The sequence below is a fragment of the Periophthalmus magnuspinnatus genome, chromosome 17 (genome assembly GCF_009829125.3).
Source record: "Periophthalmus magnuspinnatus isolate fPerMag1 chromosome 17, fPerMag1.2.pri, whole genome shotgun sequence".
Lineage (NCBI taxonomy): Eukaryota > Metazoa > Chordata > Actinopteri > Gobiiformes > Gobiidae > Periophthalmus > Periophthalmus magnuspinnatus.
This window is the reverse complement of record NC_047142.1, coordinates 9348757-9372602: the sequence shown is the minus strand read 5'-3', so window position 1 is coordinate 9372602 and position 23846 is coordinate 9348757. Positions and strand designations below refer to the sequence as shown.

At 39.3% G+C, this 23846-nt stretch overlaps 1 protein-coding gene across 1 annotated transcript in view; it reads left to right on the top strand.

Annotated features, from left to right (window-relative positions):
• The window catches only part of LOC117385199 (corticotropin-releasing factor receptor 2), a 160250-nt gene that overhangs the window by 95838 nt on the left and 40566 nt on the right, over window positions 1-23846 (top strand). The window contains exons 3-4 of the mRNA XM_033982468.2: window positions 15683-15768; window positions 20198-20304. Of these exons, the coding sequence (XP_033838359.1) occupies window positions 15683-15768; window positions 20198-20304 (193 nt within the window). The remainder of the gene's footprint in view (window positions 1-15682; window positions 15769-20197; window positions 20305-23846) is intronic.

Here is a 23846-nt window from a genome sequence, read left to right as displayed (position 1 = left end):
AGTAGTGCAAGTAATGCAATCAAGATTTCAATTATTATTATTATTATTAGTAGGAGTAGTAGTAGGAGTAGTAGTTGTAGAAGTAGTAGGAGTAGTAGGCGTAGTAGTAATAGTAAGAGTAGTAGTAGCAGTAATAGTAGTAGTAGGAGTAGTAGTAGTAGGAGTAGTAGTCGTAGTTGGAGTAGTAGTAGGAGTAGTAGTCATAGTTGGAGTAGTAGTAGGAGTAGTAGTAGTAGGAGTAGTAGTCGTAGTTGGAGTAGTAGTAGGAGTAGTAGTCATAGTTGGAGTAATAGTAGGAGTAGTAGTAGTAGTAGTCGTAGTAGTAGGAGGAGGAGGAGTAGTAGGAGTAGTAGTCGTAATTGGAGTAGTAGTAGGAGTAGTAGTAGTAGGAGGAGGAGTAGTAGTAGTCATAGTAGGAGTAGTAGTAGGAGTAGTAGTCGTAATTGGAGTAGTAGGAGGAGTAGTAGTAGTAGCAGTCGTCGTAGTAGGAGTAGTAGTAGTAGGAGGAGGAGTAGTAGTAGTCATAGTACGAGTAGTAGTAGGAGTAGTAGTAGTAGTAGTCGTCGTAATTGGAGTAGTAGGAGGAGGAGTAGTAGTAGTAGCAGTCGTCGTAGTAGTAGTAGTAGGAGGAGGAGGAGTAGTAGTCATAGTAGGAGTAGTAGTAGGAGTAGTAGTAGTAGTCGTAATTGGAGTAGTAGGAGGAGGAGTGGTAGTAGTAGCAGTCGTCGTAGTAGGAGTAGTAGTCGTAATTGGAGTAGTAGGAGGAGGAGTGGTAGTAGTAGCAGTCGTCGTAGTAGGAGTAGTAGTAGTAGGAGGAGGAGGAGGAGAAGTAGTAGTCATAGTAGGAGTAGTAGTAGGAGTAGTAGTAGTAGTCGTAATTGGAGTAGTAGGAGGAGGAGTAGTAGTAGTAGCAGTCGTCGTAGTAGTAGTAGTAGTAGTAGGAGGAGGAGGAGGAGGAGAAGTAGTAGTCATAGTAGGAGTAGTAGTAGGAGTAGTAGTAGTAGTAGTAGTCGTAGTAGGAGTAGTAGTAGTAGTCGTAGTCATAGTAGGAGTAGTAGTAGGAGTAGTAGTAGTAGTAGTAGTATTTCAATTACCAACATGTTTACAGCAATCACAAGCCTGTAGAAAACACTTTGATTTGTTGTTTTAGGTCAAAACATCTGAAAGTTTAAAAGCAGTTAGACAAAATGTTTTAATTGTACAGAATCGGAGAAAAAAAATGTGATGCAATCGTTTGGCGTATCACTCAGCCCTACTCCGTCCTCTGTTGCTGTCCCGTGTACAGCTCCTGGATGTTAGCAGAGAGCTAGCGGTCACATCAAGTTGTTTTTCAGTCAAAGAGATTGAGAGTTTGGCAGCAGCATCACCCAAACCAGAAGAGACAGGACAGAGGAAGTACTACGGCCGTGTTGGTGCGACTACCCAAACGCCTCGGGGTGGAGAGGCTGTCGTCGTCTTGGGTGGGGGTTGGGTGGAGGTTTGGTTATAACAATAAACCATGAGAACTGGGCCAAGGGAAATGTAATTATAAAGCACCATTCATGCTCAAGCAACTCAAAGTGCTTCACAGAGATACAGCTGTTGTTACTTTGCAGCTGATGTCGACAACAGTGATGCTAACCGGAGGCACTGCTCTGTCTGAAGCTCTGTTAAACACATTTGAGCTTTGTTTTAGCACAGGCTGACCGTAAAGAAGTGACTTAGTTGTGAGCTCATTTTGTACTGTGAAAATAACATCACAATCACAGACCAACAGGTTTTTTTTTTTTTAAATCAAACACTTTAACAACACCATGAACCACATCCATCCCAGGCTCTGGCAAATGTGCGGTTTAAACTGTTTTTAAACTGTATTTTTCAGACAATACAAAATGGATTAAACAGTCACTACGGTAGCTGCAGGACATTCCGCCATAGACATACACAAAGACCTCCCCCAGCGAGGTGTCACTGCAAAGTATCAATACAAAGAAAGTCATTAAAAGCAATAGAAGAACAGTAGAATAAATTATAACTGTTTACACGAGATACAATACATAGATAAGAACATAAAGGTGCACTATGTAACTTTCATGATGGTGGGTCTGGCATCTGTTCATCTGCCTGGAGATGTTATCGCTTTACCTGGAATGTTCCATAGTAAGTCAACTTATCTGTCCCCAAGGAGACAAGCAGGTAACAACACCAGAAAACAGTTACAGGTCAGATTTGTGGAGAAGCAAGCCCGCTCACAGTAAGAATGCATTAAGTGGAATGCCATACGGTGGGACATTCCAGGCAAACAATTAACAAACAGACAAACCGAAAGCTGATTCTCCGCCAAAAAGTTACATAGTAAAGTTTAAAGTTCCACAAAAATGCAACAGTAATATTTTTGGGTTACAGTTAAAAGTACTTACAGTTGGAGCAGATCATATTTGTCGTTGAAGTGACAAGGAGCATATCTAAATGTTGCCTGGCTCTGCTTAGGCCGTAGACGATATATAAATGGACATAGCTAACCTGCTAGCCGCCACGTTCCAAGTAGGAAGTGAGGATGGGCTTCCAGCTCCATTGACTCTGGCTCTAATTCACTTTCCATTGAAAAACTGTGGTCCCTCTCTCTGTAACTGCTGCAGTCAGGCTCATCGTTTTGGTCTTAAAATGTTCGTATTAACCCGCCCTATATGATCCTGGTGTTTTTATTTCGCTATTGTGTCTGTAAATCAATATATGAACATTAATAACAGACAAATAAGGCGCTTTCTTTACCCGAGGTTCCTCCTGCTAACAAGAAAACCAGTGGTGCAGGTGAGAAAGGGCGTTCAACAGCCTCGCTCCGGATTGGCTTTTTGGTTACTGTTATACTTGTGGTCAGATTTCCTATTATGCAGTTTGGCTCCAAATTCGCCTCTATAACTTCTAGCCTCGATGAGCTTCATTTGACTGAACGCTACGGGTGACGTCACACTCACCTAGTCCACTTCTTTATACAGTTTGTGGCTTAGGTCTCTGATTTTTGGGACTTAGAATAAGCCTGTCCCAGACGACCTCAGGACACTTTCACATGGACTGAGAATATGCTGCATAGTGTTCTGAGCTGAGACTAAGCTAAACTATTAATACTACGTTCTTATTTTAAATTCTCTCCTATGGCTCACCGGAGGCCAGGGAGGAGATTGCAAAACGACTGTAATGAGATGCGGTTTCCTGGTGTTTATAAGGACTTAAAGAGTTGCAGGAGGCTGATAGATTTTTGCCTGTAAAAATACCATTACGGTCACCCGGGATCCAGAATACACACTCCCAATAAGATAAGTCTGGTCACTGTTAAACGTGCACTGTGTAACTTTTCTGGTGGAGTGTCTGGTACCATGTTTTTTGCTTTTCCTAGAATGTTCCACGGTATGACGTTAAACCTTTCCATCTCAATGAGGACAAACCAGATCAAGTTACAGCTCAGATCTGTGGAGAGGTAACCATGCTCGTAGTAAGCGTAGTCGTATAAACACTACAACTGAAATACGCGCAAGTAAAGAAAAGCTTAATGTCATACTGTGGAACATTTTAAGCAATGCAATAACATCTTCTAGCGAGACAATTGTTGGCGGACACCCTTCCAGTAAAGTTAGCTGAATAAATACTTGTAAATACAGATGTACAATGTAACTTTTCCTAGTAGGAGTCTGCCATCTGCTTGTCTCCATGGAGATTTCAATGCTTTGTCTCCACGGAGTATTTCTTTGTCCTGACCTCTGACCTTTCATTTGTATCCGGGGTTGTTATTTTATAGTGCGACGCTGATGACGGCGATAATAGCTTTGCCCCTGTGTGATGTCAGCGCCCCCTAGCACAATTGAAGCACATTTAATATGTTATAATGACACTAAAGCACGAGCTATTTCACCAAATGTGTTCTCTAAATGTGTCCACTCACTTTACCCCGGTCAAATAAGGACGTTTTAAAAGGAAAGTTAGCGTTCTTAAATACTGCCCACTATTATATCAGCAGGGTTCTTGTTTACTTTCAAAGAGCCTGTCTATATTATCACTGAAGTATTGGTAAAAGGTAACGTTTTTATATAGCGCTTTTCCATCTTCAAGGCGCTCAAAGCATTTACATCAAGATCTCGGCCAAGTACGCAGTGACAGTATTCGTCTGACCGCAGATCTGACCACTCTGCCAATGATATTTATGTCAAGAGTGGGATTCTAACCGGCAATCTTCGGATCGGTGGACAAATGCGCTACCGACGGAGATACTCTCACCCCAGTACAGTTGTCCCTCGCTATATCACGGTTCACCTTTCGTGGTCTCGCTGTTTTGCGGATTTTTTTAGTGTAATTTTGAATGTTTTTTTTACATCGTATGAGCGTATATTGTGTTCTGCGTCCTGATTGGCTGAGTCTGCTCTGTGCCGTGTCTCCTGTACCTTACCTCCTTGTAAAAAATAAAGCTGACTACTTTGCGGAATTCATCTATTGCAGGTTATGGTTAGAACGTAATCCCCGCGATAAACGAGGAACCACCGTTTTACGTTCTTTCCTCAGAGAACCATGGTTATAAAGTTGTATGGATTACTTACTCAGATTAGCCAATCAGATTTATAGCTTTTTAAATTGTCTATAGACTGTTAAATCATGACAAAACAGCTAAAAAACTACACGGGTTTCATTTAGATTTAGTGTCACCAACCAATTTTGATACCGTAATGATAATAACAAACCGTACTTTTTGGACAATGAGTTGTAATTTCCGACAAACAACAGTAGTTTCTTCTTGTACTCGTTCTGATATCGCTCATTCTACAACTATTCAGGAAAGGTACAATTTGGTCTTACTTGTGTATTTTTTCACTATTGATGCCTGGTCAAGTGAGTCTCTAGTTTTACCAGGTAAAATCAGGGTTTCAGGTTCAGTTGTTCCTGTTACAGACACCATTTGAATATTTTTTAAAACCATCTGAAACTTGCAAATGAGAAATTCCTGTGTATGACCCTGGGTGCAATTACTATTATAATGAGTTTTAAACATGAGTGCATTCAATATATCTGTAATATACGGAGTGCACTCATGTGTGTAATCCCTCAGTCGTCCAGGTATGATCTATGGTAAAAGAAAAATGCAATTCTGTAACGGGATAAAAGTTTTAGAGTGAAGACGTTTGACTGCTCATCCAAGCCTCTTCTTCAGTTCTGGTCAGATTCTTGCTGGACACTGACTTATATCAGTTTGAAATGAGGAGCTAACTACACTGAAGCTAGCATCTGTACAGGTCTTAGCCAAAAAAAAAAAAAAAAAAAAAAAAAGAGTTTGAGAGGGCAGTTAAAGAGGCGGTTTTTGTTAGGAAAGACAATCCATCTTTGAACATGAACGGAAACCTTAGACATCATGTATCTCCTATTTATAACTCCATCCTCAGACCTAAATCTAAACAAGGAAAACAATAGAAGTAGCCAGTATGCTAATAAGAGTGAGAGCACCTATTAGCGGCTTGAATGATTATGCAAAAAATGACTCAGGCACAGTTCATACCATAGACTGTATATATAAATGGACATAGCTACCCTGCTAGCTGTGCAGTTCCAAATAGGAAGCGATCATGGTCTCACTTCCAGCTCCATTGACTCTGGCTCTTTACGTTGAAAAATTGTCGCCCCTCTCTCTGTAACTGCTGCAGTGAGCCTCATCATTTTGGTCTTAAAATGTTCGCATTAACCTGCTCTATGTGATTCTATTTTATTTTATTTTTTTTATTTCGCTATTTGTAAATCAAGATATGAACATTAATAACAGACAAATCAGGCGCCTTCTTTCCTTGAGGTCGCTCCTGTTAGCGTTAGCAACAGGTTTGATTGACAGTGTTGCTAAGCGCCTCTTCTCTACTAAACCAGCAGTGCATACAGGAAGGAGCGTTACCTTCAACAGCCTTGCTCCGGATTGGCTCTTTAGTTGCTATGATACTCGCGGTCGGAATTCCAAATATGAAACTCGGCTCCAAATTCCCCGCTATAACTGCTAGCATCAATGAGCTTCATTTGACTGGAGCAAAACGCTGTGGGTGACGTCACACTCAGTCCACGTCATTATACAGACTATGGTCACACTTAATAGTTCAATAGAGCTAGCTAACGGACAGACACTGTAAACAAATAGGTGTTAGTTTAAGTGTTGTTAGCTCCTCCCTTCAGACACATATAAGGCCGTGTCCAGCAGTAATCTGACCAGAACTGAAGAAGTGACTTGGATGAGCAGCAAAACGTCTTCATTCTAAAACCTTTGTCCAATGACACAATTGAATTTTTCTCTTCCTGCATTCAATATATCCAACGTCCTCAGTCCCATCATTCGGTCGTTATAGCCTTAAGGTATGGAGGCGAGCGAAAGCCAAAATAGATTTTTTTTTTCAATAGTTGGGGTTAGGACTGTACCTACTAATAATATTATTCTCTCATAGTTTTATTAAAATTTTTGCCTGCAGAAATTGGGAAGATACTGCAATAATTTCCAAAGACCTTGGGGCCATTACAGCAGTGGAACTTGAGTTTATGAGTCAGACCCAATTAGCATATTCTCAAATATCAGGCTAGGACTTCACAGGGTCTGTTCTTTTTTTAGTTTGTTTTCAGAAGAACAAAAGCCATGTGTCACTTCCGCCATCCAGCATGCAAATGAGAGAGTGCTGATAGATTGAAATTTTTATACAGGCTCAAATATTGCACAATGAGAGTGACAATACTGATGCATTATTAATTTGGGCCATTGGTTCTGTGGTTAAAAAGCTACACGGATAAAGCACAAAAGTGGTGGTTATAATACAATGTTCTGTAAAGAATATGATTAGCTGCTCTGTATTAGCTCTGTATTCAAAAGATGAGCTATGTCTGGGCACCTGCTTACGTTTTTTTTTTTTTTTTTTTTTTTACTAGCTTAATGAAGACATAATGAATTTTCTAAATATAACTTTTTGCCAAAGGTCTAATCATAGTGCAGTGACACGTAGTTTGCCCGAAAGAACCATGGATTTATAATAAGACCTGGATAAGACACTCCCCCCTCTGTCCAGACCATAGACTGTATAAAGAAGTGGACGAAGTGAGTGTGGCGTCAGTTATAGCGTTTATAGCTCCAGTCAAATGAAGCTCATCAAGACTAGCAGTTATAGCGGCGAATTTGGAGCCAGGTTCCATATTTAGAATTCTGACTGTGAGTATCATAGCAACCAAAGAGCCAATCCAGAGCCACGCTGTTGAAGGTAACACACCTTCCCGTGCACAATGCTGGTTTAGCAGGGAGTGGGTGCTTAGCAACCAAGCCTGTTGTGACAATTTTCAAGTCAAGTGGAGCCAGAGTCAGTGGAGTCAGAAACACGGCCCATGATCACTTCCTATTTGGAATGCGGCGGCTAGCAGGTTCATACATACAAACTATGGTCCAAGTGTGAGCTCGTTTAGTGACTGTTCCACAGCTGCTGCTCCGGCCCAGACAGATTTCTCCTGTAGAGTACTTTTTTTTTTTGTGTGTGAAATCAAACTGCTCATGTTTGGCTGACAGGGCATCCACAGCTTTCACAAAGGTTGGATTCTTCTCTCTGAACTAAAAAAAAATTATTAAATCCACAAAGTGCTCTATCACCATCACACTGAGTGGTCAGAACTGATCATGCACTGAACACGGAGCTCAGCAGTGACCGGTTCCAGAAGTACGTTTTTCCATTCATTTTTCCCATAGACTTTTCAAAAATTTCAAATAATAAGAGTTCAAAGGCATCACGGACGATAACGATAACCGGCTACATGCTAACTAATATCCATAACAATTTTAAGCCCAAAAAGCAGATTTAAACAGCAAGATTCAACAAAATGCTTTAATAACTTAGTGCTTTGTACCGTTTCAGAAACAGATTTTAAATAAAATGATCTGGTCATTAGTCATCATGATGTAGCTGATTAGCCATGAGGTCCCAAACTTTTCAAATATAATTTTTTCAGAAACTCTAAGTGAAAAATGAATGAGACATTTTATGGAACTGGGGGCGTGAGTGGTCACTGTTGAACATCATTTGTGTTGTTGCCTGGTGGGTGAAGCTAGTCCATATTAAGGAAATAACTACATAATGTAGATATAATACACCTGAGGACTTCAGCCTCTGCTTTAGACCTTTAGACTCTTTCACTCTGCCCTTCGTTTCATAACAGGTGATGGATTTAGATCCATCTCTGTTCACTCAATGAAAAAGTAGGTTGGCCATCGCATCTGTCAGAAGAGAACACTGTATAAATGTATTTATAAGAAACTACTTCATAGACTCAATATCTCACTTGTTTGTTGAACTTTGATAGGGGAACTTTTAATACAAGATCTCATGATTGTCTACAGCTGCACCAGAACTGAAATGGGGAAAAACAGCTTTTGGTTATTTTGCTTCCCAAAAATGGAATACATTTCAAGGACATGAACAAGTAGATACTTTGGTGCCACTAATGCACTGTAATAACCTGTTTTATTTTTCCAGTCCTTAATGCACTCATTTGTCGTAACGGGTGTGTGTAGCGGACCAAGGGACGCAGACTCGGGGCAGATTTACAGTATTTATTGTAGAAATGGGACAAAGTACGAACAGCGGGTGATCCGGAGGTGAGCAGGTGAGCAGGAACACAGGACAGGACAACAACGAACTCCCGCTGAGTTCCTCTTATGTACAGCAGGTGTGGTGATTGCGCTGATGGGCTGCAGGTGCGCGCAGGAGGAGCCAGGAGCCCAGCCCAGATCTGGCAGGTGAGGGAGGGAAAGAGCAGGACAGGAGGAAAACCAGGAGCGGACAATGCGGATCATGACATCATTATACCATGGGACAAACATATCAGAGCGTAGATGCTGTTTGGCCCCTTATTCAAAAGTGACTCCATGGTTTTGTTCACTTCTGCTTCCTGCTTCATGTTAAAAATAACCAAACATTAAAAACTTGTTGCTTTGCCTGAAATGTTCCACACTATGCCATTAAACTTGGATATCTCCATGTAGATAAGCAGGTGAAGCTACTGTGGAACATTCCAAGCACGAGACACCGCACCAGAACAGAGACATATTAAGTGAAGTGAATGTTAGCTCGTCTTGCCTGTGTTCATGGTGGTACTGTTTACATAAGCTCCCGTACAGATGTTAGCAGACGGTGCGTGCTGCGTCCGATTAGCTCTTAGCTCGGTGACGACGCTCCCGAGGAATCTCTCCACCTGCCCCCACCCCCCCGTCCTCCCCTCACTCCTCACTCCGGGAGCCATGCCTCCAGAAATGGGTGCTTTTATCTGAAAACACAGAGCTGCAACTGTGTAATTAGCTCAAGCTGTTAGCCGCTGTCTTTGCCACAGAGACACTTGTGAATACAGCGGAGGGCAACAATGCGTACGGAGATTTAGGGCAAATAAACGTGCTGAGTAACAGAGACGGTAACAGCTGTTTAAAAGCCCGTCTCTGTAGAGGTGCACTGAAACATGAAGAGGGAAGATGGTACATTTATATTGTTTAACGTTAAAGGGTCTATGCTAAGGTTATTATTATTATTATTATTATTATTATTATTATTATGTTATTCTTTTTCATATTGTTATTATTTATTTATCTTTTATTTAATTTATTCATTTATGTACTTTCTTTTTGTCTGTTTTTATTTATCTATTATTTTCTCTCTTACAAATTATCTTCTTTCATAAAACAAATAGAAAAAGAAAAAAAAGGAGATAAAGTAAAACATAACTACCTGCCAAACCTTCCAATAGTTTTTCTTGCACAGTGGTGATGGACTCGTTTTTCAGTCATTTTGTCATTTATATACTGGCATACATATATACACAGAAATATATGTGTACAATATACACTTGTGTATGTAGAATGGAACAAGTGTCTGTGTATAAATGTGCATGTGTATGTGCTATGTGTGTGTAGGTGTGTGTATGTGTGTGCATTATAGAACGTTGACCATTGTGAAAAATAAATTGAATTAAATTGATACTGCTTCATTAGCTTTTACCCGTGTTTTGTTTCATATTTACTTCATATTATGCAAATCTGTTTCTGTCTTAAGCTCTCGAAACGCTCGCCCCTCCCTCTCTTCCTGAACGCCTCATCAAGTCCAAAGAACTATATGCAAGACTTTGACTTTAAATTTCATAAACATATCTGTGTCTTCAGACATGAGTAAACAGGATCAGATCAAATAGAGCTTTTACTTCTCTTCACATCATCCTCTCATTTGGGTTGCTAGTTTCAGTGCTGTTACAGTTGGTTTAATGGTGAACGGTCACTACTTAAACCCCAGCACCTGTAGCCAATCATGACTCAGTGCTAGTGCAGCCTGTGCAGCTCAGTGAGTGAATTCTGGAGGTTCTGAGCTTTCACATGAGACACGGCCTGCGCATATACTGAGAAAAATTCATATGTACCTTCTATCTCCAGGTTAAGGCTCTGGCTGCTCAGGTTCAGTTGTGATTGTAGTAACTTTTTAAACATGGCATCTTTTTTCAAGATTCCATTTTTATCAATCCCCATTTTCACAGCCACCAGTATACACCCAGAGCTCTGTACTTCCTTCGTTCTTCAATTTTATTTTCTTAATCAATGATATGTGTTCATTTTGATACAAATGAAAAAAAAAAAAAATGCTACTTGCTACTGTGATCTGCAGCTATTCATAGAGGCCGCTCTTTGTTGTGGTGATGTTCACGGCGACGACAGCTGCTATTGGGCACCGCAGTTTTCTAACGGAGTTGTTTCTCGTGTGAAGTCGTTTTAGATGAATATTATGATTTAAAATGTCCAAATTATACCATAGTGATCCAAAGGGGTCATAGATTATAAGTGTAGAGCACATGCAAACACAATAGATCGGCTTTAACGAAACTCATTCTGTTGCACAATCAAACTTTTCTGGTGAAAGGTCCTCCACCTGCTTGTCTCCATGGTGTTACTGCATGGCCTGGAGAGTTACTAAATATGGCATTAAACGTGTCTAAAGTATTTAATAACATAATTTGAGTAATGATGCTTATCTAGTTATGAAATTACCTTTACATATACCGGAACATATGTGATGTCTGCTGCCCATGTCCCATCAGGGCTGGGTTAACTATGTCAAAGTGAAAATTTATGTTCATAATATTAAAAATGTAAAAACAAATGTTGAAAAAAGTTTAAAAAAAATGAAAACAAAAATAAAAAAATAAAAAAAACTATAAGAATGAATCGTGTACTTTAGCTCTTCCTTGTTTGACTTTGTGCTGAGCCAAGTTTTTCTGTCTTTCGTGACTTTGTAGCATGCTGCCCTGAATTACAAAGAAAACGTCCCAGAGATGTCTTGGAAATTGATTTCTTAATAACAGTGTGAACCCGGGGCATTTGGCTCTAAACGGTTCCCTCCATCGCACACGCTCTCACAAATCCCACATGACGCCTGATCAATGAACACGTTTAGGGTGCCATTAGTAAACTCAATAACCTGTTCTCCACACAGCCCTGTCATCCCGCCTTGGGTTTGGAGCACCATTCAGACCGTTCTAAGCCACGGACTATTGTTTAGCTAAACATCAAATCAATGTTGCACCACTGCCACGTCCCTGCTGTCTGCTCTATATGATCCAAGTGAGAGAAACCTATACACTGTGAGCTCTGCCAATGTTTTAGGCTGGATTTTGGTAATTTTCCATGAACTACATTGTATGAACGGATGTATTTTGTAACCTATAAACTAAATTATTGTCTTATTCTGGCAGCAGTATCAATATCTAACATAGACTGTAAAAAAGAAGTGGACTAAGTGAGTGTGACGTCACCCACAGCGTTCAGCTCCAGTCAAATGAAGCTCATCGAGGCTAAAAGTTATAGCGGCGAATTTTGAGCCGAGTTCCGCATTTGTAATTCTGACTGCAAGTATCATAGCAACCAAAGAGCTAATCTGGAGTGAGGCTGTTGAAGGTAACGCCCCCTCCTGCCCGTACTTAACAACGCTAACCTGTTGCTAATGCTAGCGAGAGCAACCTCAGGGAAAGAAGGCGCCTGATTTGTCTGTTATTAATGTTCATATCTTTAGTTACGGACACAGTAGTGAAATAAAAATACTAAGATCACGTAGAGCAGGTTAATATGAACATTTTAAGACCAAAATGAAGAGTCTGACAGCAGCAATTACAGAGAGAGGGGCCACAGTTTTTCAATGTAAAGTTAATTGAAGCCATAGTTGATGGAGCCGGAACCGCGCCCATGATCACTTCTTATTTAGAGCGTGGCGGCTAGCAGGTTAGCTTTGTCCATTTACATATACAGTCTATGGTATGTAATGAAAATGTACGGCAAATTAAAAGACATAGACTTGCCTTAGGGCCAATTATTTATACAATTCTGTTTAAAAAGCTTTTCTTTTGACAGTTTTCTTCTTTAATTTTTTTTTTTTTTCAAATGAACTGTAGCCTGCGCTCTTACAGTTTTAGAAAAAGTTATTATAATCACAATTATAACCTGTGCTTCCAGAGCTTTAACCTGCAGATAGACGACACATACACGTGTTTCTCATTCTTAGAACTGGCGACCCAAATGAGCTGCTTTATTTTCTTTTTCTGATTGAATAATTGTCTTGAGAATCAAAACACCATTGTACATGTTGTAACATCAGAGAATGTCAGAAACCTGCATGACAATCATTAAATTTGGTCATGTTTACCTCGTATCTGGAGACACAGACAGGTCAAGTTTATGAAATATAAATATAAATCTTACACTCAGTCCCTTTAAGCATATAACAAAAACAAAAACAACTCTGCTCTCATTTGCAATTCATAGAAAGTGCTATTTCTTTCCGATAAGGCGGGCGCCATAGCTCATAAAGGCTACGTTCAAAACAACCGCGGAAAAACGATGGTTATCAAAGACTCAACAAAAGAAGTAGAAGCTAAATGTATAATGTTTATATGCTCGCTGCTGTGCTTTCCTCACTTCTTTCACATTAGATAAAACCTTATGAAAACGTGTGCGCCGCGAAAATGCAGAAGGAACATTCAGGGGGGTTCAAAGTTGATTATGGAAAGTGGGTTTTTGAAGATATGCAAATAACGTGACAAAGTACGAGGCTTTCTGTTCTCTGTGCCGGAATCTCCCTGAGCTGCACCCATTGTCAGCTTTCAAATTCTCTCTCAAAAATGTGCTCCTATTGATTTCTTTGTTAAAAAAAATGTCTATTGTAGTGGTCAACGGGACAGAAATACATTTTTAAGCATATTTACAGAGGCTGGCGTATGAGACAGTTCACAAAAGAGTCTCCAAGGAAACCGTTCTTTCGTAATGGGGTTTTATCATATTGTTGTTTATTATAAAAGTTCATTTTCAAGAGTTTAATTGGTACCGAAACTGTGTACTGCAATACTTTGCAGTGACATTACGCTGGGGGTGGTCGGGGGTTTGTATGCAGTTAAAAACACATATTGAAAACAAGTGCGAGATAGACAGTTTAATGCCACATTATGTAACATTTCAGGCAAACCAATAACGCCTTTATGGAGACGCCTTTATATATTACAACCATGGACTGTAGTACATATAAATGGATGTAGCTAACCTGCTAGCTGACACGTTCCAAACAGGAAGTGATCATGGGCGCACTTCCAGCTCCATCGACTCTGGCTCCAATTCACTTTACGTTGAAAAATTGTCGCTCCTCTCTCTGTAACTTCTGCCGTCAGATTCGTCATTTTGGTCTTAAAATGTTCATATTAACCTGCTATACACCATTCTGGTATTTTTATTTAGCTATTTTGTCGGCAAATCAAGATATGAATATGAATATCAGACAAATCAGATGCTTTCTTTTGATTGACAGCATTGCAAATCGCGCGCTCCGGCAAAACTAGCGGTGCGGGTGGGATGGGGCGGGATGGGTTTGAATGTTCAGCAGTTTCCATGTGACACAATGCACACATTAGCAAACACAACCTGACAAGTTTTAAGATTATCTGAAAAGTTAAACTAAAAATAAAATAAAATAATATGGCATAGATTTAAACAACACATTTTCAGGAGCCTGTGATGAGTCGGAGTGTTCATGGTCCCGCTCATGACACTGTACACATGACACATGACACTGTACCAAGGTTATTTCAACCAGACGTTAGGTATAATGTATGGTTCCCTCACATTTGATTGGATTAGACACTGTGGAGAAGAGGTGGAGGTGAAGAGGCTGAGGAGGCTGATGATTCTTGCTGCTGCAATGGCATTAAGTTGGAGGAGAGTTGTAGCTAAGTGGATTTTAATGAAGAGAGATGATTGGCGGATAGACAAAAGTTGAAGTTTTTATTTATTTATTTATTTTATGATTGTTGACAAGTCTTGCACACTTAACATTCCATTTGTTTTATTGGCACTTCTCCAGTTTGACGCCTTTCCACAAAATCTTGATTGGATTTAAGTCCCAAGGTGACAGTGACACTTTAAAATGTTTTTGTGACATCCGTTTCTTTTCCACTTTGGATAATTGTCTTAAAAACCAGGTTCAGTCGTGATAGTATTACCATTTTACCAATTTACCAATTTAGACATTCCACGTAGTGTTGAGAAATTAAAACACATATTGAAAACAAGTGCGAGATAGACAGTTTAATGCCATATTGTGTAACATAACACCTTTACAACATTCACTATGTCCACATCTTTATACAGTTTATGATAACAACATGTAGACCTACTCATAAAACGCATTTGCCAGTTTAAAGGTATCCACATGTAAATGGGAAGGGACTGCCACCTTGTCTCCCTGTAGATGGTTTGCTTTGCCTGGAATGTTCCACAGTATGGCATTATATAGCATGCATTTTGCAATTGTGGATGTTTTTTATTGTTTATTTATTTATTTATTTATTTATTATTATTATTATTATTATTATTATTATTATTATTATTATTATTATTATTATTATTATTATTATTATTATTATTATTATTAGTAGTAGTAGTAGTAGTAGTAGTAGTAGTAGTAGTAGTAGTAGTAGTAGATTTATTTTATTTATTTGTTTATTTATTTTATTCATGTATTTTATTGTGGATGCAATTATGGATGTTATTGTTTATTTATTTATTACTGATTTTTTTTTTTACTATTTTATTTATTTGTTTATTTATTTTTTGTGGATGTTTTTATAGTTTATTTATGTATTATTATTATTATTGTTGTTGTTGTTATTGTTATTATTATTATTATTATGAACATTATTATTATGAACATTATTATTATTATTATTATTATTATTATTATTATTATTATTATTATTATTATTTTATGCTGTGTTTATTTATTTTATTTATTTATTTTATTGTGGATGTAATTGTGGGTGTTTTTATTGTTCAAAAAATACCTTTCAAAAGATGCATTCTTATAGCCTGGTCTCCACATACCTGGCCTGTAACTTGGCCCAGTGCCGTCTCCTGCTTTGTCCTTTAAACCTATACTGTGGAATATTTCAGGCAAAGCAAATCATCTACAGGGAGACAAGCAGATGGCAGAAAAATGACATATCGCACCTTTAAAGCATCTTATTTGGCCGTCCTTACTTGACATTTTGAGTTGTGTAAAGGAGGTACTAATTACAACTGACAGCACTGACGGTCGCTATACCTCGTGTCTGATAATGTCTCGTCTTTGTCTCTGTGTTGTGCTGCTTTCAGGGAGCGCGTACAGGGAATGCATGGAGAACGGCACGTGGGCGCTCAAGAGCAATTACTCCAATTGTGAGCCCATCCTGGAGGAGAAGGTTAGTGCGGAGAGCCTGGTTCACACACACACACACGCGCACACACACACACAAGCACTTTCACCATCAGTAATCATTTAGACGTGCCAATAAATGCTCCTAATTACCCTAACAGCATGACAGGTAAAACTGCGTGCATGTTTTGATTGCTCCATGTTGGAATAACATTACTGAAACGTATTTGAGACCCGCATGTATTTGATTAAAATAAAGTGAATACATAGAAGTTGGTTTGAAGTTGGATTGGCCAGATTGCTTCATATTGTGTCCTCTAGTTATCGCTCTATGTGGGTCTTGTTCTATTTCTTGGACAATTTATAAACGCAGCGTGGGAAGTGTGTCAGTTTCTTTTTCGGTAAGGCCTCACATGAGGAATGAGGGAATTCAAAGATGTGCTAACACTGGGGAAGTATTAGGGATAAGCGTAGACTGTATATATAAATGGACATAGCTAATCTGCTAGCTGCTGCGCTCCAAATAGAATGAGAGCATGGGTGCGCTTCTGTCTCCTATTCACTTTCTATTGAAAAACTGTGGCCCCTCTGTCTGTAATTGCTGCTGTCAGGCTCATCATTTTGTCCATGTTTGGACAAAATGATGAGCCTGTGGACATGTTTGTTTTTATTGGCAATTTTCAACATTAATAACGGACCAATAAGGCGCCTTTTTTCACAGAGTTTGCTCCCACTAGTGTTAGCAACAGGTTTGATTGAAACCGTTGCGGGTGAGAAGGGTGAAAGCATGATTTTTGTTTCATTTTTTTACTCTTAAACCTTGTGTTGAATGCTGTTACAGACGTAGGTTTTATTTTCACGGGCCGGCCTTCTACGCGTGGCAGATAAATATGGCAAAAATAAGTTAAGTGCATGAAAATACAAGTCACCATACTGCTGCATCAGAGGGAGAACTGCACTTGTTTCTTTGCGATGAGGTGGACCCATGTAGGAGTGGTGGGAGACAATGACTCCTGCATTGTGTTTATGTGTTTATGTCCAGTCTACTCCGTAATTTCTTAAAAAAAACTCTAAAGGCTTATCTTTTAATCCCGGGTGCTTAGTCTCCATGTGCCAAAGTTTTGAAGATTTTCCCTGTATATTATGCAAAGCAGAGTCTCACCTGTAGTGACAAACCCATATTTTAAGTAGGACTCCTGGTATTGTCTGCTAAATTTTGCTCTTTTTCTTGGAGGTCGTAGTCTCCTCTTCTGACTCCTCAGTTTGGCCTTTTCCCCTTTGTTAAAAATCTCTCCAAAGACTTTTGTTTTGGCTCATTTTCACTCGCTTGTGGCTCTACTTTTGAGCGACTTGTCTGATGTGTTTTACGTGATACGTCATCGAGGAGGACAAGAGCAGATCTATCACAGATATAATAAACTCGCAGTTATATCAAATGGATTTCTGTGGTGATGTCTTATGAGGATTTTCATTATATGTCTACAGATAAGCTTATTAGCGCGTCATGAGGGACTGGCGAAAGTTACATCGGAGAAGATGCGGTCACTGATAAATTATTTACTGTTTTGGTGTGGCCTAGTAGCAAATGCGTTCTATAGCCTTCTATAGATAGTACCTTTCTCAGGGTATAAATACAGGGAATGCTCCTTTGTAATGTAACGCATGTGCCCACTGTCCGACCCTTCCTCTTCTGATATTAAATAAATCTTCTTTCAATTCTCTATCTGGCCTGCAATCACTTCCTTCACAATTACAAAGAGGCGTTAGCTTCAACAGCCTCACTTTGGATTGGCTCCTCGGTTGCTATGATACTCTCGGTCATAACTCCAAATATTAAAACTCTGCTTCTAATTTCCCGTATAACTGTTCTAGCCTCGATGAGCTTATTTTACTGGAGCCGAACACTATGGATGATGTCACACTCCCTTAGGTCACTTTTTTATATACTCTGTGGGAATAAGCGTGTTTTTTATTGATTTACTTTCGCCTAAACAGATTACACAACAGCTCATCCAAAGCAAAACATTGAGGAAAGGAATTTCAATCAACCAGGACAGAATGTTACACTGGAGGGAAAACGTCCTCAGAATTAGTTTTGGGAAATTTGGGATTTGAGAATGTTTTGAAAAAAAAAAAAAAAAAAATGTAGTTGTAATTTTTCTGACAAGTGTTGTGATTGTGGTTAGATTTGCATTTTTTGTTTTAATAATCAAACTGTGTTCAAAGTTCACATTTTAAACACATCCAGAAGAACTGACAAAATCACTGAAATATGAACTGAGAAATGAATACAAGAATCACATTTCAGAACATGTTTGTACAGGTCTAAACTACAGGGTTAGCTGTTTTATGTAGAATAAGACTGGGCATTTTGTTGTTTGATGGTTTATAACTTGCAACCTTTGTGATTTACTAATTGTGTCCATTAAAATTGGATTAATCTTGCAGATAATACGTAGAAAGTTGTTTTTGATTGTGAATTTCTATGGCAACAGTTCAATGTGTGTTCTCTCCCTGACACCAAAGGATATGAAAAGTTTACAGGATGTTTAGGACTCTAGTAAGTACAAAAAGTACAAAATTATATCATAAAAAGTTTTACAAATCCGATCCTAAACTTTGATAAAGTTTTATTATTGTTGTATTTGGGCAATTTTAATCTAGCCACACAAGCCCAGACAGATGTGCACAGGGAAGGCATCTGTCGCAAAATCAATGCCCAATCTCTATGCAAATTACTCCACACTGAGAGGAACAGAATGATGAGTAGAGGAACATGTTATCGCTAATTAGGCTAACCAAACAGGGCTAATGCGATAGACTTAATTGTAAAACAGCTGCCTTATAGAACACATTTAGCATTTTTGTGGCTTTAACTCCCTCTTAAACATTCTTAGTCTACATTTGGAAAATACACATTTTAAACGACGCTTTTGTCTCAAATGAGTTATTTAGGCATTGGAGCGCCCTCTGCTGGCAGTAAGTAGAGCCATGCGTTTGTTGTGAGCACAATTTGACTGCAGAATGAGCCCAGTGATGTTTTTTTTTTTTTTTTACCTTTGATGCAACAATCCAGACAAAATACAGAGCATTTAAGATTTAAACAGATTTAAATATTTATATGTCCTCATTCCACAGTGTGAAAATATGATCCCAAAGTTCTGTTAATGTAATTTTACCCTGACCCTTAAGTTCTGTTTCCCTGACCTGGAGAATGAAACTTTTACAGACACTGAAGCTTCCTCTGCTGAAGCCTTTTCACAACATTTGTTTGGATACGCTGCTGATCCAGAAGGAAATTTAAAGTTCAGTTGCTACACCTCAGACATATACTTTCAAAGTTCGTGGAGCAGAATAACAGCCTGACCCAGAGGTGCTCTTATGTCTGTGGAGGGTGCTCTGTGGAGGGTAGGAGTGCGGAGGGTGCTGTATGGAGGGTGTTGTGTAGTGGAGGTTGGGAATATGGAAGGTGCGTTGTGGAGGGTGTTCTGTGGAGGGTGCTCTATGGAGGGTGCTCTGTGGAGAGTGGGAGTGTGGAGGGTGTTCTGTGGAGGGGGCTCTGTGGAGGGTGCTCCGTGGAGGGTGCTGTGTGGAGGGTGGGAGTGTGGAGGGTGCTCTGTGGAGGGTGCTCTGTGGAGGGTGCTCTGTGGAGGGTGCTCTGTGGAGGGTGCTGTGTTGACCCTCTGCTTCAAATATATTTCAGTTGTTTTTTAGTGCAAAAGTTTGGCCCTCCCTGTTTTCTCTGTGAATCAGAGTGGGCTGCTCTCTGCAGATGTGCTTGTTCTTTTCTAGCAAAGACAAATGATTTGTACCTCCACCACTTTTCCTGGCAATAAGCTGCACCGTAGCTGCACAGGGAGCCTTGTTCAAATGCTCATGTTCAAATCAAAGCATTTTACAGAAAATCCATATCCATAGTGTAAAAAGTACAAACACTGAGCTCTTGTACAGAATTGCCATAAATATGCAAACAAAACAATACAGTACAATACTATACTACAACTTCACAAACCTGACACGATGTGCAGAAGTTTCATTAGCAGAATTCAGGCTTTTTACAATGTGATAGCACTGAAGGGGGAGTAACTTAGTATGGAGAGCACATGATAGTACGTTGTTTTGACAAATGTAGCGCTTTCAAAACAGTAAAAGGAAACATGGTGATCTAAATATGTTATGTGTTAGCAGTTAATTCCCCAAGTGGACAGCTTATATACATATCATATTCAGCTCACTTAAACTGTTTTTTTTTTTTACAGATTAGCATAGTGGCATCAACACAGATTTGCAATTTAACCACAGATTAGACTATTAAAGCGATTAACTTTAGGTGTGTAATGCCTCCTGCTGGAAACAACATGGCTGTTTTCATCATAACAGTAGAAACACGTCCTGCTTTTTAAAGCTGTAAAATGATCAGTTTTTCCTCATGTGGACATATTTCTAAGCCTTTCATGTCTTCATTGTGTTTGCAGAGGAAGTACCCAATGCACTACAAGATCGCACTCATCATCAACTACCTGGGACACTGCATCTCGGTGGGAGCACTCGTGGTGGCCTTTGTTCTCTTCTTATGCTTAAGGCGAGTACGCACACAGGCACACACACATGCACACACACGCACAAACACACATATGACACTGTATCATCTGATCTGAGAGCTGGATCATTAGCTCGCTCATGTCAGCAGAATATCAAAGGAGACGCACAGTACCAAAGGTCTGCACTGTAAGACGCACGTGTTAAAATGATAAGAATTCAACCTAAATCCTTTATTACTGGAATAAGAAAATCACACAAAACAAGGCAACCTACATAAAAATTACAGTAAAAATACAGTAATAAATAGAAAGTACAGTATATACTGAAGACACATTTTAAAAGATCTGAATCAACTCAAGTAAAAACTACTCAAAATAATCTAATTCTGTTCTTTTTAAAGCTGTAATATATTTTTACAGTGAAGCAGATTACAGATCATTATAATAAAAGCCCTGCAATGTTTTATTAATGGTGTAGGCTACAAAGTAATGTAGTCTACTCCATTCAGTGTAGTGAAGAGTGCAGTGAGCGTTACATTGGATAAATTAAACAGCTACTCCATAAGAGAATGTACCAACTCCGGTGTGAGAGCTCCTCTGGACCCCAGTCTGCCGTCCATCTCCATCTCAAAGCCACTAACCACTCCTTTGAAGATAGTGAGAGTTCAAAAGGGGAGTTAAAGAAGCATTTTTGTTAGGAAAGACAATCCTTCCTTAAACAGGAATGGAAACATAATCTATACCCGTCATCTATAACTCCATCTTCAGACCCAAAGCAAACAAAAAGAAACAAAAGAGGACAATAGGCGGCAATTAAAGGTTGAATAGGGTCGTTAAAGAGACAAAACTGGAGACAATAGCTGTGTACAGTTTCAGTGTATTTAGCCCCTCCCCTCAGACAGATATAAGGCAGTGTCCAGCAGCAATCTAACCAGAACTGAAGAAGCGGCTTGGATGAGCACCCAAACGTCTTCACTCTTACAGCGATTTGTCCAGATGACAGATTTAAACTTCATTTTTAATTTTATTAAAGTGACAATATTATGCAAATTGGCTCTTGAGGGGTTTAAGTCGTGCTATAATGCTGTTACCTCCTCAATAACATAAGTGAGTTGAGTTTTGTTTTATTTTATGCACACATGTTTAAGTAACTCTTTAGTATTCAAAATACTCTGTTCCACCTTGTGATGTCATGAAGTAAGTTTTCAAGTTAACATCTATGTTTTACCTTTTGTTCAGTAGAGATTGGAAATTCCAGGACTGAAATTATCCAAACGATTCCTGTGAAGGTGTATGGAGTGGAGCACAGTGGAGCACTTCCTGTATAACCACATGACATCACAAGGTGGAATAGAGTGTTTTCTGTTTGAGAGAAGAAGAACTGAGCCTAAATATGCAGGGTTTGTGTGTTAAACATGTGTGAATGAAACACAACTCCAGGTCTGTTTGTGACGAGGAAACAACATTATAACAACGATCAGAAAACAGCGTAATATGGACACTTTAAGGTCAAGAAGGACACTTTTATTTCTAATATAAATTATCATTCCAACATTTGTGTAATTTAGAGAATCCAGTCAGAATCAGTAGAGAAGTACTGTCTCACGTCTGCATCTGAGAAGGGGACGCCATCACCTTTAAAAAATCTGAAAACAACCTCTTGTCTCTGTTTCACCTTTGCTTGAGTTCAAAGCCCCAGCTGCTCTGCTCAGAACACAATGATAGAAGGGGCCTCCTCGAGCACATAGGCTATGGATTTCCGTAGAAAAGAGGTAGTCAATACTCTGAGTTAAGTTTCAGCAAACAACGCCACAACCCACCGGCACCAACGGCACAACCCACCCAGATTATTCTACGAGGTATATTCAATCCAACAGCGTTCTCAGGTGAAGTAAGGTCGAAAATCAAAATCAGATTGAAGTTACAAATGGTGAATTGTGAGGCGAATACACAAAACACGCCGTAGACTCGATATAAATGGACATAGGATGGGAAGGGGGGTTACCTTCAACAGACTCGCTCCTGATAGGCTCTTTGGTTGCTATGATACTCGTGGTCGGAATTACAAATATCAAACTCCGCTCCAAATTGGCTCCTGTAATTGCTATTCTCAATCAGCTTTATTTAACTGGAGCCGGACGCTGTGGGTGACGTCACACTTGCTTAGTCCACTTCTTTCCACACCTATTAAATGAACATTTTTTTATATATATTACATTGAAACCCAAATTATTAGAGTGCAGACGTCTGACCTTTCAACCATGTGATCTGTGTGCCTTGAAGGTGGAAAATTATTGTTTCCATCATCATAACATTCAAATTTAGGCTTCAACCTCTGTAGCATGTCTCCGTGTACCGCCTGCTTATCATATGGAGCATTTTGGAAGGATTGATGTTGTATTTTTAAGAGCAGGTTCTGTCCTTCAATAACTCAAACGAAAATGGGACTTAAAAACCAAACTGCCCGTCACAAAATGAAAAGATAGTTATGTGAAATTGCAATAGCAGATAAATGTGTTTTGGGACTTTTCATACATCATTATACACTATAGAAATATGGTGCAAATTTGTCTGACACGCAGAGCAATCGTCAGGAAATTGGGGGGGCAGTTACTGTTGAAAATCACTTCTCTGAAATGGCTGTTTTGGAGGAGGAAACGCTTACGTAATTCTTGTCTAGAAAAGTTTGTGTTTGTTTGTAAGTTTGCAACCTGCTTAGGATATGTCTTCATATATGTTTTTTTGTTGCCTGACCAGCCAGTCCTTCTTACGTTCTTTTCAAACGCACAAAGGTCTGTAGTTGTGACCGTCCTAACTTGGGACCAACCACAGACACTAATTTGTAGCACGTGTCTCTGAAATGCGGAAAAAACATCTCTCCAAAATTCTTGTATGATTCAGAACAAAATATACGACTTCTTTTACCTGAGATAAGTTAAATGCTTTGCTTGTTGATTCTTTAGAAATAAGTGCTAGTTCTTAGTCGTCTTTGTTCACGAATGTACCAAATTTTCGACATATATAAACCACACCTGAATATAAGCTGCGGGTTTTCATGTTGTAACATGAGATATTTACACAGAAAGACAGTACGCGGAAGTTTTTTTTAAATTATTATTTATCATTTAAGACATCCTTTTTTTAAACTGTGCCTGAAAATCAGCAGTACGGCACCAACACAGGATGAACATACCTGCAGGTTTAGAAAATAAAACAGCACCAACTTGGGCCATCTGCTTTTAATTCCTCTGAAAGCTTTTGTCATCTTTTTACATTGACTAAGTTCTTCCCGCTGCCGCCTCCAACGTTGCACCATTGATTAATTACATGACTCTATTTCCTTCTTTGATGCCAGATCAATGTCAGATTACCTTACTGAATCATTTGCATTTCTTCGTGTGTTTTCCATGATGAGGCTGTGTGCATGATGCGCGAAACAACAGTTCAAAATCAAACTAGTGTTTTCTTCAGCGCATAATCTTTCCCCACGTCTGTAACTTTTGCGTTTAGAGCTAGAGAGTGCCCCCTGGTGGCCGCTAGCCAGTAAAATCTTTAAACTAGCCGCACCGTTGTATAGGCCGCA